This window comes from Myxocyprinus asiaticus, chromosome 36, assembly GCF_019703515.2.
Source record: "Myxocyprinus asiaticus isolate MX2 ecotype Aquarium Trade chromosome 36, UBuf_Myxa_2, whole genome shotgun sequence".
NCBI classification, from domain to species: domain Eukaryota; kingdom Metazoa; phylum Chordata; class Actinopteri; order Cypriniformes; family Catostomidae; genus Myxocyprinus; species Myxocyprinus asiaticus.
Genome location: NC_059379.1, coordinates 27,061,130 through 27,075,519, shown reverse-complemented (window position 1 = coordinate 27,075,519; position 14,390 = coordinate 27,061,130). Strand labels below are relative to the sequence as shown.

At 38.1% G+C, this 14,390-nt stretch overlaps 1 protein-coding gene across 6 annotated transcripts in view; it reads left to right on the top strand.

Moving 5' to 3' along the window:
• The window catches only part of LOC127427065 (uncharacterized), a 67,611-nt gene that overhangs the window by 23,164 nt on the left and 30,057 nt on the right, over positions 1-14,390 (top strand). For all 6 annotated transcript variants that reach the window (XM_051674397.1, XM_051674396.1, XM_051674398.1 and 3 more), the window contains 12 exons: positions 797-920; positions 3,698-3,887; positions 4,215-4,362; positions 4,454-4,628; positions 4,809-4,986; positions 5,125-5,251; positions 7,017-7,136; positions 9,810-9,951; positions 10,040-10,152; positions 10,357-10,510; positions 11,527-11,775; positions 12,198-12,392. In XM_051674397.1, the coding sequence (XP_051530357.1) occupies positions 797-920; positions 3,698-3,887; positions 4,215-4,362; positions 4,454-4,628; positions 4,809-4,986; positions 5,125-5,251; positions 7,017-7,136; positions 9,810-9,951; positions 10,040-10,152; positions 10,357-10,510; positions 11,527-11,775; positions 12,198-12,392 (1,915 nt within the window). The remainder of the gene's footprint in view (positions 1-796; positions 921-3,697; positions 3,888-4,214; positions 4,363-4,453; positions 4,629-4,808; positions 4,987-5,124; positions 5,252-7,016; positions 7,137-9,809; positions 9,952-10,039; positions 10,153-10,356; positions 10,511-11,526; positions 11,776-12,197; positions 12,393-14,390) is intronic.

The window sequence follows — 14,390 nt, the reverse complement described above, 5'->3', positions numbered from 1 at the left end:
TGAGATTATATTCTTCTCACCACAATTATACAGAGCAGTTATCTGTGTTACTGTAGACTTTGTCAGTTTGAACCAGTCTGGCCATTTTCTATTGACCTCTCTCATCAACAAGGCATTTCCGTCCACAACACCGCTGCTCACTAGATGTTTTTTGTTTTTGTTTTGAGTAAATTCTAGAGACTGTTGTGCGTGAAAATCCCAGGAGATCAGCAGTTACAGAAATACTCAAACCAGCCTGTCTGGCACCAACAATCATCCATGTGATTATCTAATTAGCCAATCCTGTGGCAACAGTGAGGTGTATACAGTCAAGCAGATACGGGTCAGGAGCTTCAGTTAATATTCACATCAACCATCAGAATGGGGGGAAAAAATGTGATCTCAGTGATTTGGATCGTGGCATGATTGTTGGTGCCAGAAGGGCTGGTTTGAGTATTTCTGTAACTGCTGATCTCCTGGGATTTTCACGCACAACAGTCTCTAGAATTTACTCAGAATGGTGCCAAAACAAAAAACATCCAGAGAGTGGCAGTTCTGCAGATGGAAATGCCTTGTTGATGAAAGAGATCAACAGAGAATGGCCAGACTGGTTCGAACTGACAAAGTCTACAGTAACTCAGATAACCACTCTGTACAACTGTGGTGAGAAGAATAGCATCTCAGAATGCTATTTTGAGATGCGGGTTGGTGCTGTTAATATTAGGCAGGTGGTTTTAATGTTGTGGCTGATCGGTGTAAATCATAGGAAGTAAGTGACTGAAAATGTTACTCATGTCACACTTTACATTCCCTGCAGTCTGTGGTGATAGAAGACTCTATGAGTGATATATCATCTGTGTGGAGTTTGAATGAGGTGGACAATGAAGAGGAACCAGTGTTGAGCACTTCCTCCAGCAGCCCTAGAAGAGCCTGTCAGCAGGGTCAGCTTTGCTACCTCTGAATCCAACAAATGCATTTTCGATCCATTTAAGAATGTTTTCATCACAGGAGCAATTTAATGGAAAATAAGATTTGTTTGCTGTTTTGGAATACATTTTTTAATCTAATAGTTCAGTCAAAAGATGGCCTAATTAATGATTGAAAATGAATTAATGCATTTCAAGACATTTATCTTTTTTTTTTTTTTCACAAAGCACACATTTTTGCATTAAAAACAGCTAGACAGAATGCAGTGGTATGGTATGGAATGCAGCCATCTTGGGGCAAGTTTTTAAAGTTGACCTTTTTTTTTAATTGCCACAGCATTTCAAAAACATGGTGCTCATAGAATAACACTGAAAAAACAGCAAGATGCCTCACAACTGTCAAAAAAATGCATCCTGTGTGAACAGCTCCTAATACCATTAAAGAAATATTCTGGGTTCAATACAAGTTAAGCTCATTCGACAGCATTTGCGGCATAATGTTCATTAACACAAAAATTCATTTCAGCAAATCGAGGTTACAGTGAGGCACTTACAATGGAAGTGAATGGGGCCAGTTTTTGGATGGTTTAAACACAGAAATGTGAAGCTTATAAAAAGCACTTACATTAATTCTTCTGTTAAAATTTGTTTATTATTTGAGCTGTTTAAATCCTTGCTTTTGCTGCAGACAACAAATTTACATTGTTTACGGCGTCATAGGAACGAAGTCAAAATTAATATTTGTGGTATAATGTTCACATATTATGCCACAAATGCTGTCAATTCAGCTTAACTTGTATTGAACCCAAAATATTCCTTTAAATATTTCTTAGAAACCACCATTCGTGGGGGCCTGGGTGGATCAGCAAGTATTGACGCTGACTACCACCCCTGGAGTGGCGAGTTCAAATCCAGGGTGTGCTGAGTGACTCCAGCCAGGTCTTCTAAGCAACCAAATTGGCCCGGTTGCTAGGGAGGGTAGAGTTACAAGGGATAACCTCCTTGTGATCACGATTAGTGGTTCTCGCTCTCAATGGGGCACATGGAAGTTGTGCGTGGATCGCGGAGAGTAGCATGAGCCTCCACATGCTGGGAGTCTCCGCGGTGTCATGCACAGCGAGCCACGAGATAAGATGTGCAGTTTGACTGTCTCAGAAAAGGAGGCAACTGAGACTTGTCCTCCGCCACCTGGATTGAGGTGAGTAACCGCGCCACCACGAGGACCTACTAAGTAGTGGGAATTGGGAATTCCAAATTGGGAGAAAAGGGGATTTAAAAAAAAAGGAAAAAAGAAAGAAATCACCATTCGAAGTTCGAAATTGTCCTAGCTAGGGCTGCAACAGTACATGTACTTGTGGCGAACTGAACGGATACAGGGTCTTCGGTACGGTACACGCAGTCAAACGAATAACATAGCATGCGTTAAACCAATATTAAAACAACATATAACGAACAACACAAACCACGTAGAACTAAAAATGATAAAAGATTGCAGAGCAACACGGACCGCACGGAACCAAAGCTTAACAGAACAGAGCACCACACGGTACACTAGAAACTGCGGATTAGATAAATGCATGTGAAGTTTATACTAGCTAGCTCGCTATTTTTCCCAACTTTGATGGAACAAAATATAAACATGTCTGACTTAAATAAGCCAGAGATTGAAGACCCACCGCCATCTCTAAAGTCTGTTTTTTGGAAGCATTATGGTTTTGCAGTAAACTACAGTAATACTGGGCAATGAGTAGTGAACAGGACAAAGGCTGTGTGTCAGCTCTGTTTCACCGAAGTCAGGTATGTCTCAGGAATCACATTTTACATGATGACTCATTTGTGGCGACATCATCCACATGTGTCTCTTGAGCTTACAGAAGCAAATCATAAACAGCCTGTGCAAATTGGTCTCGCCATGGCGTTCAAGCAGCCTCTTGCTGCAAGCTCAGGCAGAGCTAAAGCGATAACGAATGGCATAGGGGTACTTTTTGCTATAGATATGCGACCATACTCAGTCTTTGAGAAAACAGGATTTAAGCATCTGCTTAACGTGCTTGAGCCCCGTTATAAAGTTCCTGCAAGAACGCATTTCAGCAGTTCTGTAGTGCCCACTCTATATAAACAAGCACATGCTGTAATTCTCCAGCAGGGAACATTGTCAATGCAGATCTGCCCTCTCCTTTGATAATGTGGATATTTAGATTTTCTAGAAAAAAAAAGAAAAAAAAAACCTTGAAAATTGAGTGATAAGAACAAGTGGTGAGCTGAAAGGCAAAAGACACACAAATCTGTACTGCTAATGTCTTAATTTTGTTACAGTTATAATAATTTAACTTTCTTTTTTTTTTTTGTTGAAGAAATATGCATGGTGCAGTCATGTAGAAATTAACCTTCACAAGAAGAATTGTTGCCCATCAGCCACTGTTTTCAAAAGAATTAATTTAAAGAAAGATTCTTTGTTTTCCCTGCTGTACCGAAACCATATGGAACTGTGACCCCAAAACCAAGATACGTAACACACCGTGAATTTTGTGTACCGTTGCAGCCATAGTCCTAGCAATGCGGTCATAGAAAACCAGTCAGCACCTTGGAACACATTGGAACAGTAGCAAAAACAGCCTGTTTTTTCACTTGATAAGAGATAAAAATGGAAAATAGTCATGTAAAAGGAAATTACGACAATTACGTGCAAGAAACCTTGTCTAACATTCGTGGACTTGAGTGGGGAAATTGTTTTGTAGGAAATAGTCCAGTAAAGCACTTCCTTTGTCCTGAAAATACTTCTCTTCTTTCAGACAATGTAAGTGATGATGATGATGAAGAGAAGCAGATGTTCGAACTGTTGTCTGAGCACAATGAAGAGACGGACAGCAGTGTGGAGAGAGGAGACGAGCACAGTGAAATTCAGGCTGAAGACCAGACACCTGCCACTCAACTGGAGGAAGAAGTGGACAACAGGCACAAAGCCATCATAGAGGACATCAGGTTCATTCAGCTCTCACACTGTGTCTTAACCAAGTGACAAGCAGTGAAAACTGTATCTTCCATGTTTGATCCTAACCAGCAACATTTGTGACAAGCAACAATTGGGTTCTATTTCTGTGGCATCATGCTGGATTGTCCAGAAATCTGATATTAATTGAAATTTAATGGGCCACTAATTAAGGAGATAGTCTTACTAAAATTCTCATGTTTCATGTTTCATGACTCTGGCAGTACAGGCGTACTTGTTTGAATTTTTACGTTTGTGAAAGTCTGCCAGTTTTGGTCTGAACTAATGCTGTTGCCACTGCCGCCCTTCTGATACTGTAGGAAAACTGAGTTCGGAATTGGTGTTGAGCTAAATGAGGAGGGTCAGAACTTAATGAAAAAGCAACAGGCGAGACTGGGGCGAAGTCTGGAACGTCTCTCCACCGAGCTCTACAGCAAGGACACCCACTTCGTTCTGGAGCTCATTCAGGTCAGTACCCATACCTTCTAGACTCTAGAGGAAAGCATCACTTCATACAGCCACTGAAACAGCTATAGAAATAAATTGTTGTTGTGTGCAGAATGCTGATGATAACAGTTATCCTGATGGGGGAGAGCAGCCAGCTCTGACCTTTGTGGTGGAGAAAGACTGCATTACCATCTTGAACAATGAGTGTGGATTTGAGGAGAAGAACATTCGTGCCATTTGTGATGTTGGCAGGAGCACAAAAGGAAAACACAAATATGGCTACATCGGTACTTGAAATGCTGTCTTTTTTGGTATTCATATTGTACAATATGTTGTAAAAATGCCTGTCTTTGCAGCTTCAAATTAATCAGGAATGAAGAAATTCTGTTTTCATTGCTTTTTTTATCTGTCACCATGTTCCCACGTCTTGTTTTTACAAACAACTCAAACCCTCCAATTTAATACAGGGCAAAAGGGCATTGGCTTTAAATCGGTTTTCAAAGTCACTGACTGTCCTGAGATCCACTCCAATGGCTTCCACATTCAATTCGACAAGACCAGCGGCCCCATGGGATACATCCTGCCTCACTGGGTTGAGCAGGAAAGACCTGTGGGCTCTGTTGCCAAGGAGATTGCTGAGCACAGGTAAAACAATCACAAAAAACATTGAATTTCCATTGTTGACTTACCTTAAAACTTCCACACATTTGATAGTTTTAATTAGTTAAGTGTTATGGTTTTTTTCTGTTGTTATTAAGAAGCCTTGTGGTATTTTTATTTAAGATGGGCCACACATATCCACCTCCCTTTGCGAGCAGAGAGCTATCAGACAAAAAACCTCTTCCATGATGTGCATCCCTCTCTACTTCTTTTCCTCCATCGCCTTCGTTCCATCACCATCATCAATGAGGTGAAGAATGTGCCATCCAACAGAAACTTAAAGAGATATTTCACCCAAAACTTAAAATTCTGTCATTATTTGCTCACCTTTATGTTGTTCTAAACGTTCCAAGTAGGAAGAATGTTTTAAGAATGTGCTGGGTGCTGTTTTTCATGCATTTATAATGAATGGGACTGGAACTTTCAATGTTCCTGAAGGAGAGAAGTAGGGATGGCGGATTTATGAACAACTCATTCTTTTGAGATCTTTTCAATGAATCAGTTGATCCGGTTACGAAACTTGTCTGAACTATATACTCTCATGAGAGCTAGGGTGGATGTCAAGGTTATCAGTGAATAATGACTTAGATTTCAGTCTGTTTATCTTCCAAATCTATCGTATGATTTCAGAAGACTTTAAATGTAGAGTGCAAGTCACATTTACTGCTGAATCAGCCCTCTATATTGTGGGTAAATCACTCGCATATGCCCCCAAATTTTGTGCTGTGCGACTAAAAAAATATCTGTTATTAGCCACTGGCTAGAAAATATTAAGATTTCACTCGCCAGTGATTGAGTTGTGTAGTGACGAAGAAGAACTTTAGCTTGTCAACTCGAAAGCTTGTAGATTTGAATTTGAGAATGTAAGTAAATATACATTATGCTTTCCAAGCATTCCATTTTCATTTCATAATGTCTGTTTTATGGTCCTTTCTATTATTTACAGTCTGTTGTTGATCAAAAAGTAAAAAGAAACATTAACTCTAATCACACATTGCACAGATGAGGTCAAAACATCCGTGCAAATTCTCTATATGCTTCTCTATGTTAATGTGCGCCCAACTGTAAAAAAAAAAAAAACTTGCCCGCGGAGCTGCCGGTACTCTTAAAGAGACATTACCATTTTAGCACTTACTATATGTATCAATGAAAATGATTATATATCGTACAAATAATCCATATAAAAAACATGTAACCAAATTTAGTCATGTAGTAAGTGTATTAGTGTGTAAGAAATGTGTAAATGCATAAATATTTAAAGGGGCAATTATACATTACGAAATATTTGAACTTCAACAAACACTGTAAACATTGAAGAATTCAACAAATAGGCTCTTGTGTCATCTATGCAGTGGTTTGGTAAAAACCTGTGCAAATCCCTTTCCCATAAAGCTTTTTTTTTTTTTTTTTTACATTGTACTTATAAAGTGGCACTAAAAGTAGCCTGATAAAGTAGCACTAAAATGTTATATGTGGAATTCTGTTTTCATTGTTAGGTTCCAAACTTGTGAACATTTTGTGTTACAAATGTGTATGAAATTTCGCAATTTCATGTTATCTTATAAATTGATAGAATTTGATATTTGTACATTTTTAAAAAGCTGAAATGTGATTAAAATGATGAAAAGCAAAATCTGAAATAAAATAGATACTCTCACATACTACTGTGCATGATATACAGTAAATGAATACTATATACAATATGTGAAGATGCCCCTTTCTTTCTCCAACATGTCCATAGAGGGTTGTGTATAATACTTTTATGGTGCTTTTGCATCTTTTTTTAAACTCGAATGCTCCAGTCCCCAATCATTGTAATTGCATGAAAAAGAGCAAACAGTATATTCTTCAAAATGTCTCCTTTTATGCTCTATGGAAGAAAGTCATACAGGTTTAGAATAGCATGATGGTGAGTATGACAGAAATTTATTTTGGGGGTGAACCATTCCTTTAATACCTCCACCCAAAACTTGTATCAAAATACATCTAACAACATTTTGTTTGACCTTTATAAGGCAGAGAAGCGAATGGTTTCGATGACCCGCCGAGATCTGAGCCATAATATTCTGGAGGTAACACATACTGGTGGTGTAGAGCGTTGGCTAGTGGTCAAGAGAATGCTTTACCCTAAAAAGGCAAGTTGGGGATCTCACTCTATCTCTCTCTCTCACACACACACACACACACACTGGATAACCCCACCATCTTACAGACAATGTGAGACTTGCAATTGTAACTTTATCATTTACCGTCCTTGTCCCAGTTTTACCTTTTCTTAACTAGGCTCTGTTCAGTTCTTTTGAAATGGCATCTTACAAGCAGCTGCTTTTAATGTGCTGTGTTTAGAGGTTGTGGAGTTTCGCAAGTGTTCTGCTGCTTTATACCCCTGAGACCCAAAAAGTTTTAGACTCCCATCTCATTCAATTTTCATGCAAGAAAGCTTATTAGCAAAGTGCAGTGAGGGAGTTTCTTTTGTTTGGAGTTTCTGCAGTGACCGTTTGTACTCTCTGTTCTTACGATCAGCAGAGAGTTGTTTTAGTTTTTTTAAATCATACTTCTCTGCTGACTGGAGACAGGGCTAACTAGGGCTGGGTATTGCCAACTATATCTAAACATACTTCATGATTCGATATGTCACTCACAGTGCATCACAATATCAAAATTGGAACACAGTTGAAATGACGTCAACGACGTTTGCTACACTTTTGTCCGGTACAGTACTTCATAGAAGCGGATCTGCCAGTTTCAGAGTTTCTGCTTATTTAGATGACCTGCTTCTTCAATAACTGTACTGTAGGAAATGATATGAATCACAAATAAGAAAATAGTAATATCGATACTAGGACCTAAAATATCTATACAATATTGTAAGTAAGAGTTTAAGCAATATACAGTGGAAACAAAAAGGTTTTAGACACTTAATACACACTTCAAAATGTCTGTATGTTGTTGCAATACTGTAGATGTCATGTCATCAAAGCGAGCGAACTAAATTCACTTTATATGTGTCTTCAATTTAAACACTAAATCTGTTGTTTTATCATTTTGAACCTAACAAACTTTTTATTATATATTTATTACAATTATAGTGGTCAAACACAGGAATTTATATATACAGTTGAAGTTAGAAGTTTACATACACCTAAGCCAAATACATTTAATCTCAGTTTTTCCCAATTCCTGATATTTAATCGTGGTAAACATTCCCTGTCTTTGGTCAGATGGGATCACTATTTTAAGATTGTGAAATGTCAGAATAATAATAGAGATAATTATTTATTTCAGCTTTTATTTCTTTCATCACATTCCAAGTGGGTCAGAAGTTTACATACACTTTGTTAATATTTAGTAGCATTGCCTTTAAATTGTTTAACTTGGGTCAAACGTTTTGGGTAGCCTTCCACAAGCTTCTCACAATAAGTTGCTGGAATTTTGGTCCATTCGACAGAACTGGTGTAACCGAGTCAGGTTTGTAGGCATCCTTGCTCGCACATGCTTTTTCAGTTCTGCCCACAAATTTTCGGATTGAGGTCAAGGCTTTGTGATGGCCACTCCAATATCTTGACTTTGTTGTCCTTAATCCATTTTGCCACAACTTTGGAGGTATGCTTGGGGACATTGTCCATTCGGAAGGCCCATTTGCAACTGAGCTTTAACTTCCTGGCTGATGTCTTGAGATGTTGCTTCAATATATCCACATAATTTTCCTTTCTCATGATGCCATCTATTTTGTGAAGTGCAAAAACAGTCCCTCCTGCAGCAAAGCACCCCCACAACATGATGCTGCCACCCCCATGCTTCACGGTTGGGATGGTGTTCTTTGGCTTGTAAGCCTCACACTTTTTCCTCCTGATCAATTTTTGTTTCATCAGACCAGAGGACATTTCTCCAAAAAGTAAGATCTTTGTCCCCATGTGCACTTGCAAACTGTAGTTTGGCTTTTTTTTATGGCGGTTTTGGAGCAGTGGCTTCATCCTTGCAGAGCAGCCTTTCAGTTTATGTCGATATAGGACTCGTTTTACTGTGGATATAGATACTTGACTACCTGTTTCCTCCAGCATCTTCACAAGGTCCTTTGCTGTTGTTCTGGGATTGAATTGCACTTTTCGCGTCAAACTACGTTCATCTCTAAGAGACTGAATACGTCTCCTTCCTGAGCAGTATGATGGCCATGGTGTTTATACATACAGATGAACGTGGTACCTTCAGGCATTTGGAAATTGTTCCCAAGGATGAACCAGATGTTTGGAGGTCCACAATTTTTTTTTCTGGGGTCTTGGCTGATTTCTTTTGATTTTCCCATGATGTCAAGCAAAGAGGCACTGAGTTTGAAGGTAGGCCTTAAAATACATCCACAGGTACACCTCCAGTTGACTCCAATTAGCCTATCAGAAGCTAACTGGCTAATTGCCTAAAGGCTTGACATCATTTTCTGGAATTTTCCAAGCTGTTTAAAGGCACAGTTAACTTAGTGTATGTAAACTTCTGACCACTGGAATTGTATTATAGTCAATTACAGTTCAACTGCATATATATATATATATATATATATATATATATATATATATATATATATATATATATATATATATATATATATATATAATATGTATGTATGTATGTATATATGTATATTTTATTTTTTTTTTAACAGCCTAAGAGATTGTGTCCATCCACAGTTTTTTTGTCAGCATGTCCTTCGCATTTCAACATGTTTTAAAATGATAATATCACTACGATCTACCCTGAGGTTGAAAAACACTTCTTTGAACATCTTCGGCTGAGTGGGGCTCTGTTTTTCTTGTCAGATTAAAGAAGACGTGGAGTCGACAGAACTGGCTCTGGCGTTCCAGCTCAGTGACACGGCGTCCTGTGATGTGAAGCCTCAGAAACAGCCTGTCTTTGCCTTTCTTCCTCTTCGCAGCTTTGGTTTCCATTTCATCATCCAAGGTTTAACATGTGCATATGTAACTCATGGTTATTTTAGCAGCTGTTGTTGTCACGTTGCTTGAATGTCACATTCTTTTCCATATTTTAGGTGATTTTGACATTCCTTCCTCTAGAGAGGATGTGGACAGGGACAGTTCCTGGAACCAGTGGCTCCGCTCAGAGATACCCCACCTATTTGTGCACGCTATGGATGTGTTTAGTGTAAGATTGGAGTGGAATAGAATATTTCATGATTTATGCAGATTAACTGAATAGATTTGCATTGTAACTTCAGCTTGAGATGGAGATTGTTGCTCACTGCCTGTTTTAGATTGCTACTTTTATTGCGTTACATATTTCTGGTTCTTTGGTTATCTGATTGCGCATTTACAGTTATAATGAGTGCATGCAATGTAAATCCTACAGCAACACCCAGAGTTCAGTGGGCTGGGAGGCCTCTGTTACATCCTGCAGTTTATCCCTCAGCCAAGTGAGATCCTGGACTTCTTTAACCCTGTGGCCAATCAGATCATTCAGCTGCTAAAGGGCAAAGCATGCCTACCTGCAAAAGAGGACAATGGTAAGGGTTGATCCTGATCAAAAATCAAAATTCAACCTGTTTACTTTATATTTATATATTATTAAATATTCCTGATCTTAGTGCATACAATTTATCCATGCACATTATTCAGAAGAATGCTTGTTGCTTTTCATAATTTTCATCCAAATGAAGCAACTTTCTTCACCATTGAAATTATTTTCTTTGCTGTTGACATAACCAAAAAGTATTTTAAAGGACTATACTGGGTTCAATACAAGTTATTAGTAGCTTAATTAACAGCATTTGTGGCATATCATTGATTACCACAAAAAATTATTTTGACTTGTCCCTCCCTTTAAAAAAAAAAAAAAAAAAATCTGGGTAACAGTGAGGCACTTACAATGGAAGTGAATGGGGGCCAAATTTTGAATGTTATATCGGGAACAATATGCGTGTAAACATGATTTTAGTGTGATAAAATCACTTATTAACCTTTTCTGTGTAAAGTTATAGCCAATTTTACAAACCCTAAAACGACTATAAAAATGACAATTTAAACAACTTTACGGCTCAAATAATACATGAGTTTTAACAGAAGAATGAATGTTAGTGCTTTTTAAAATTATAAGCTTAAATTTTTTACCTTTAAACCCTTCAAAAACTGGCCCCATTCACTTCCATTGTAAGTGCCTCACTATAACCCAGATTTATTTTTTATTTTTTTAAGAAAAGGAGGCACGAGTCCAGTTACAATTTGTGATAACAATTGGAATAGCAAAAATAATGCTTTTTTTTTTAAATTGGCTTCCTAAACACTACCCTAGTCTGCCATTTGTCAAAGAAACATAGTCACGCCCCAAACTCACGCCACTGGTGGAGTCAATGTTGCTGTGTCAGGCTGGTCGGAATTCTCAAACGATCAGAGTTGACAGCACCCCAGTGTTACACTTTTCAGGGAACACAACTTTCTCACACTTCAGCTTTAAGTAATGTATTTGTTGTAGCTCTTGAAAAACTGAAAGCAGTTGCTCTTACTAAAGTGACTCCATTCATAGAGGGCCGAGTGGAATTTAAACAGCCTTCCCAGCTTGCTGTGTGTCAGGACCGCCTGATCCAGGATGTCATCAGAGGGGAAGATCTGTGTAGAAACTTGAGCCTCTCTTACCTACATCCTTCTCTGCAGTCAAGCCTCTCCAACTCTCTGCTCACTGCACTGGGCGTCCACCGCCTACGAGCCTCAGAAATCATCACTGTCACCTGCATCATGGCTAGAGACCTAGTGCAGCATGGCAATCTTAAGTCAGGTACACCACAGGCTGTGTGCATTTATTGAGTACGTAGATCTCATTTAATCTCGAGGCCCACCTGCACGCTTTTTTCACTTTTTTGTGTTCTTAAATTAAAATGTTTACGCATGAATATCTGCAAAATTGTGCAAAATGGATTTAAATATTGTAAAATGTGTCAGTTTGAGCTGAGCTAATTATTCAAATTCAATGATCAGTATTTAATGTAAAATGTTAATGGAATATTCAAATACATGAACATGCAGGCAGAGGGAAATATGAAGAGTTTTGTGATTGACAGGTTCTGCCTGTTGATTTTTGTATCGTGACTGCTCTTGGAGCATTTCGTTTATGTTCTTTAACTCCTGAACTTATGTTACAGCTGGGGTTGGAATGTTATGAAATCACATTTCTGGCCTTCATTGTGTCTGTTCTCTTAGAACATGACTTGAAGAAGCTTGCCAAGCTTTTAGTGTGTAACTTCCGTGCGCTGGAGTCAGAGTATGGAGAAGTGGACACCCTGCTTCAGTCCCTCAAAGATGTTCCCATGATCCCTCTGGCCAATGGCACTGTGGTTTCTCTCAGTTCAGAGGGAGTTTTTTTCCCTCTCAGCGATGTGACACAAACTCACACAGGTAATTCATCAACCCAACTCACATCACCACCTCCCAGTCTGCCTCATCAATAGTCAGGACACTGATTCTTCAGGCATGGGGAAAAATGTCCCACAATTAATTTAATCAGTGTGTGAAAATGTCCGATAACAGGACAGTTACTTAGATTAAGCAAGTAGTATTTGGCTGGTCATGTGATCCAAACATGGCAGACCCCATGAGGGGACCCTCTCCATGTAGAGTAAAACAGCTTTTATAAGGTTACTGAAGTGACTGTGAGTCTACATCTCATGTGAGTGCTCTGTCTTTAGGAGTAAAACTTTTTTAATGAGCAAAAAATAACTGAGTGCACCTTTAATAAAAACAAAATATAAACATGTACTATTTCCTCCTGGCATAAGGAAGAGGTTAAAGGAATAGTTTACCCAAAAATTCAAATTTTCTTATCATTTACTCCCCCTCATGCCATACCAAATGTGTATGTTTCTTTCTTCAGCTGAACACAAACAAAGATTTTTAGAAGAATATCTCAGCTCTGTAGGTCCATACAATGCAAGTGAATGGTGACCAGAACTTTGAAGCTCCAAAAAGCAAATAAAGGCAGCATAAAAGTAACCCAAATGAATCCAGTGATAAAAGCCATGTCTTCAGAAGTAATATGATAGAATCAGTAATTAATTCCTTTTTTACTATCAATCTATAACTTTGACCAGTACTGACTAGAAGTTGGCGATATGCTTGAAGAATGCGAATAACCAAAAACAAAAGAAAATGAACGTTGAGGTGAATGTGGGGATTATAGTAAAAAAGGACTTATTATTTATTTAATATTGATCTGTTTGTCACCCACACCTATCATATTGCTTCTGAAGACATGAATTTAACCGCTGGAATCGTATTTTATGCTGCCTTTATATGCTTTTTTGAGCTTCAAAGTTCTGCCCACCATTCACGTGCATTATATGGACCTACAGAGCTTTTGTGTTCAGCAGAAGAAAGAAAATCATACACATCTGGGAAGGCATGAGGGTGAGTAAATGTTGAGAGAATTTTCATTTTTGGGTGAACTATTCATTTAAGTATAAAAAAAAAAAATACCTCTTTATAAAGTTTCACACCTGTATCCCTACTTCTTATAAACGTTATTAGATATTTTTTACAATATCTTTAAAAAATCAGGCATTATCAAAGCAATAGTGAAGATGCTCTTTCCTTGTTTCAGCTCCTGCAAGTATGATAAATGTAATAAATTAATTATGCTTATATTTTCTGCCACAACCATGTTTTGTGAAATTGTTTTGGATATTCATTAAATTTCTCAAATTTTTAGTAAGCCCAGAAAGCAGATAGCTACACCAGTGAGAAAATTAATACTGTTACATTTGACTTCATATTTGTATCTGAAGGCTTTAACACATATTGAGTACTAGCGAGGAAAAAGCAAATTTGTGGGTAAATTAAAGATGCAGGAGGTTGCCACAAAATGAATAACTGAATAAATTTGAGCATTAATAAATTTTTCAAGTCTTCTACCCTATTTTGTCCCAGTAATCATGAATCTGTTGCCCTTGCATACAGCAAGACTTCTCTTGGCCAGTCTGCAAAATGAATAATCTTCATCATCTCCTGCTTATTCCTGGATCATCAATATTGTGAGTCATAGGAGAGCAAGTGGTAGAGCAAGTCACAATTTGCGTCATTGCAGTCAAAAAAAATAAATAAAAAAGGAGCGAGAAGGGGGTAAACGAGTTTGTGAATAAAATCCACAACACAGATAAGGAATGCATTTGTCATCTAAAATATTTACATTTACTCTACCTCTAATTTTAGCTTTGGAGAAATGATTCATACCACCATGATGCAGTTCTTTCTAACATACAGAAAGACCCATTTTTCTTCTCCGGCTGCTGTCAGATAAGTCATGAGAGATTTGTTCTCACACAGAGGTGGTGAAAATATGAATTCCAGTTGAATAGTGAAGGGCCATGCTGACGCTCTTTGTAAGGTAAAGTCAGGCAC